This window comes from Microtus ochrogaster, unplaced genomic scaffold (assembly GCF_000317375.1).
Source record: "Microtus ochrogaster isolate Prairie Vole_2 unplaced genomic scaffold, MicOch1.0 UNK73, whole genome shotgun sequence".
Taxonomy (NCBI): Eukaryota; Metazoa; Chordata; class Mammalia; order Rodentia; family Cricetidae; genus Microtus; species Microtus ochrogaster.
In genome coordinates this window covers 879,450-882,500 of record NW_004949171.1, presented here as the reverse complement: position 1 = coordinate 882,500, position 3,051 = coordinate 879,450, and the positions used below count along the sequence as shown (strand labels likewise).

Genomic DNA, 3,051 nt, shown 5'->3' with positions numbered 1-3,051 from the left:
TTTTTCTGACAGGTCTTCTCTCTGTAGCCTTGGTTGACCTGGAACTCATTCTATAGACCAAGCTGACATTGACCTCGGAAATTTACCTGCCTCTGCCTCCAGAATGCTGGAATGAAAGCCTTGTGACTCCATGCCCAGCCCACACATTATTGTTTTTTACCTACATTAGTAGGGGTTCTGGGGTGGGGGGAAGGGAGAGTGGGAGCAAGTCGTTTGATGTACAAGTGAGGATCTACGACTTTACTAACATCACAGCAAGTAAGTAGGAGAGGTCATGAGTGTGTCACATCTGCAGAGTTAGTATCTACCCTCTCTTTCCCTGCTCAGAATACTCAGGAGAGCTCCAAGACCTCTATGGTTAGAATAATAGGGAGTAATAGGAAGTCCATGGTGGTCAGAGGATATCAATCTTTTGTCCCTAGGAGTCAGAACTTAAGACTGAAACAGCCCAAAATGGTCCCAAGTAAACAGAGAAAGATCTTCCGAGCTCCGGATCTGAAGGGCATGCTGCAAGTGTTTCAAGGTGAGAGCAGCTACATTCTGTGGTTACCTGGGGAACTCTAGGGGTTCTGGGGCTGTACTCTCTGGATGGAAAGTGATGTTTCTGAACATGGGTAGAGGGACTCAGAAAAACAGATAGTGTGTCCCAGTGATGTCATCATATATAATGGACATCATCCTTCATCCCGTCCCATATCACAGTTTCCAGATCTTCCCCCACTCTGCAGAGCACATTGACTTTAATGTTCTGATTCCCTTGCTTGCATTTAATGCTATGCATTTTCATCATTTCAGGGCTCTTGGATGCCCAGCACCACTGGGGTAAGGAGAAATCGCACCATCAGCCTCTCTCGTCTCAATGTCTTTCAGAGTTTATTTCTCTACTAATACTTACGTTTTATGTTACTACTCCCAATATGCACAGCAATCTGCCTCTCTTTGACTTTAAACTTGGCTCCTCCATGTTCCTCCTCACTTTCGTCTTAGGCTTCTGCTCCTTCTTTCACCAATAAGGCAGTACCCTGCCTCCCATGTGACTCTTAATTTATGTCTCATTTTTCTGCAGTTCACGTGACCCTGAATCAAACACAAGATAAAAACATTGTCATTAATGAAGACAAAAGACAAATACAACATCGAAATGGTAATAAAAGAAATTCTCAGATTTCTAAGACCTACAAATTGGGTGTCCTAGGGTATCCAGCTATTCACTCAGGGAAACATTACTGGGAAGTAGACGTGTCTAGATGTGATGCCTGGCTCCTGGGAATAAATAATGGAAAATGTGCTAAACCCCAGCTTTCTGCAGCAAATGAAAAGAACTTCAATGTCAAATATAATTCTAATGTTAAACGACATGTAAATTTTTCCCCTTTCACCTTTGACGATGATTACAAACATGATTTTGGGGACAGACAATATGTGAATTATCAACCTAAACATGAAGTTAAAGATGATTCTGATGATAAACAACATGCAAATTATCAGCCCAAATGTGGCTACTGGGTTATAGGGATGATGGACGGGTCTGTATATAATGCCTTTGAAGAGTGTTCTGTCACCCACAATGCCAGTGTCTTGCTCCTCTCTCTGACTCGTCCTCCCACTCGTGTTGGAGTTTTCCTGGACCGAGAAGCTTGCACTCTCTCATTTTATGATGTTTCCAACCATGGAGCTCTCATCTATAGATTCTATGAACCGAACTTCCCTAATGCAGTTTATCCATATTTTAATCCTATGACATGTTCAGAGCCATTGACAGTCTGTGGGCCACCCTCCTAAGCCCTCACCCATGTCTGCACACTGTCCCTGTATCTGATGTATCCCATATGTCTGAGATCTGTGGCATCATTTTAACTTTTTCTACCTTTTGACTTACCATTTCAGTGACCTTCACTTCTAAATACAAACCAGTATTGGTTCTTTTCCTTGATCCAGGTGCTTGTCTGTTTACGAGGTTATAGTAATTTATCTCTTCCCAGATTCCCACAATGACTCTTTCCTCAGGAGGTGAGATAAGACCTCTGCTAACCCGCACTTCCTGTTCTGTGGTGCCACAGATGGCAGCGCGGGCCTTGTGCATGCTGAGGAGGTGCTCTGCCCTTGAGCCACTTGTCTCGGCTCTGCCAAGTCTCCACAACCCCAGTCCTCTGTCACTGACAGAAGATGACAGAAAGTTCTTCTCCAGCTTGTCTATTACTTTTGAAAATATATGTCTGAGTGTCTAGCTTAGGAATGAGCCCTTAGTGGTACATCAGTTTAACCACAGTGCTGTGCTTCATCAAAACCTAAGAAGGAACTATCTCCAACAGCACCCACTAAGACTTTGTGTGTTCTGAGCACCTTCCTCTGCTCCATTTCTGCCACTCCCCATAGCAGTGTAGCCCTGAATGACATCCTCAAAGGCCTATGCCTATGTCATTTTATTTTTGCATTTTTATATGAATCGTGTTCCTATTCTCTAAGTTGGTGTAAAAAAATAAATGTGGGGTCTGTTCTAAGTCCTCGAGGGTAAAAGCAAGGCTGCTGACAGGGCTTCGTCATCAAATGCACCTGTAAAGGGGCAGCCAAGTCCTATACATTATCCTCTGCCTCCCACACACATGGTAGTATACACAAATGCAAAATGTATTATGTAAGTATTAAAATGGAAATAATTTCACTGAGAATAAAACATCTACTTCGCAGTCACTAAATAGTTGTATGTTAGTTTGGGGGCAAAGATGCTTTACTGAGTTTAGATGCTGCAATGGGCAACTGGATAGGGCTGAGGGGGGCTACTATTTGACTTTCCTAATATTTGACTTTGCTAATTAGGTCCTGGGAAGTGTCATCAAGTCTACTCCAGTATGTTGTGTATATATATTTGGCTTTCGAGAGGTTTCAGAATCAAACATGTCAGTTGGGTGTGACTGTAGCTCGAAATATCTGAGAGATTTATCATAGGAATAGGATCTTCAACCTTACTTGGGCTGGAAAACCTGGATCCACTTGATAGGGACAAAAGGTCACATCATTTTAAACGCCAGCAATTCTTTTCCTCCCTGCCAG

General features: G+C 43.0%; 1 protein-coding gene across 2 annotated transcripts in view; it reads left to right on the top strand.

Moving 5' to 3' along the window:
• The window catches only part of LOC102000314 (tripartite motif-containing protein 30A-like), a 15,351-nt gene extending 13,424 nt beyond the window's left edge, over nucleotides 1-1,927 (top strand). For both annotated transcript variants that reach the window (XM_026777577.1, XM_013354828.2), the window contains exons 6-8: nucleotides 423-523; nucleotides 796-822; nucleotides 1,067-1,927. In XM_026777577.1, the coding sequence (XP_026633378.1) occupies nucleotides 423-523; nucleotides 796-822; nucleotides 1,067-1,782 (844 nt within the window). In that variant the 3' untranslated portion in view covers nucleotides 1,783-1,927. The remainder of the gene's footprint in view (nucleotides 1-422; nucleotides 524-795; nucleotides 823-1,066) is intronic.
• Nucleotides 1,928-3,051: the final 1,124 nt, after the last annotated feature.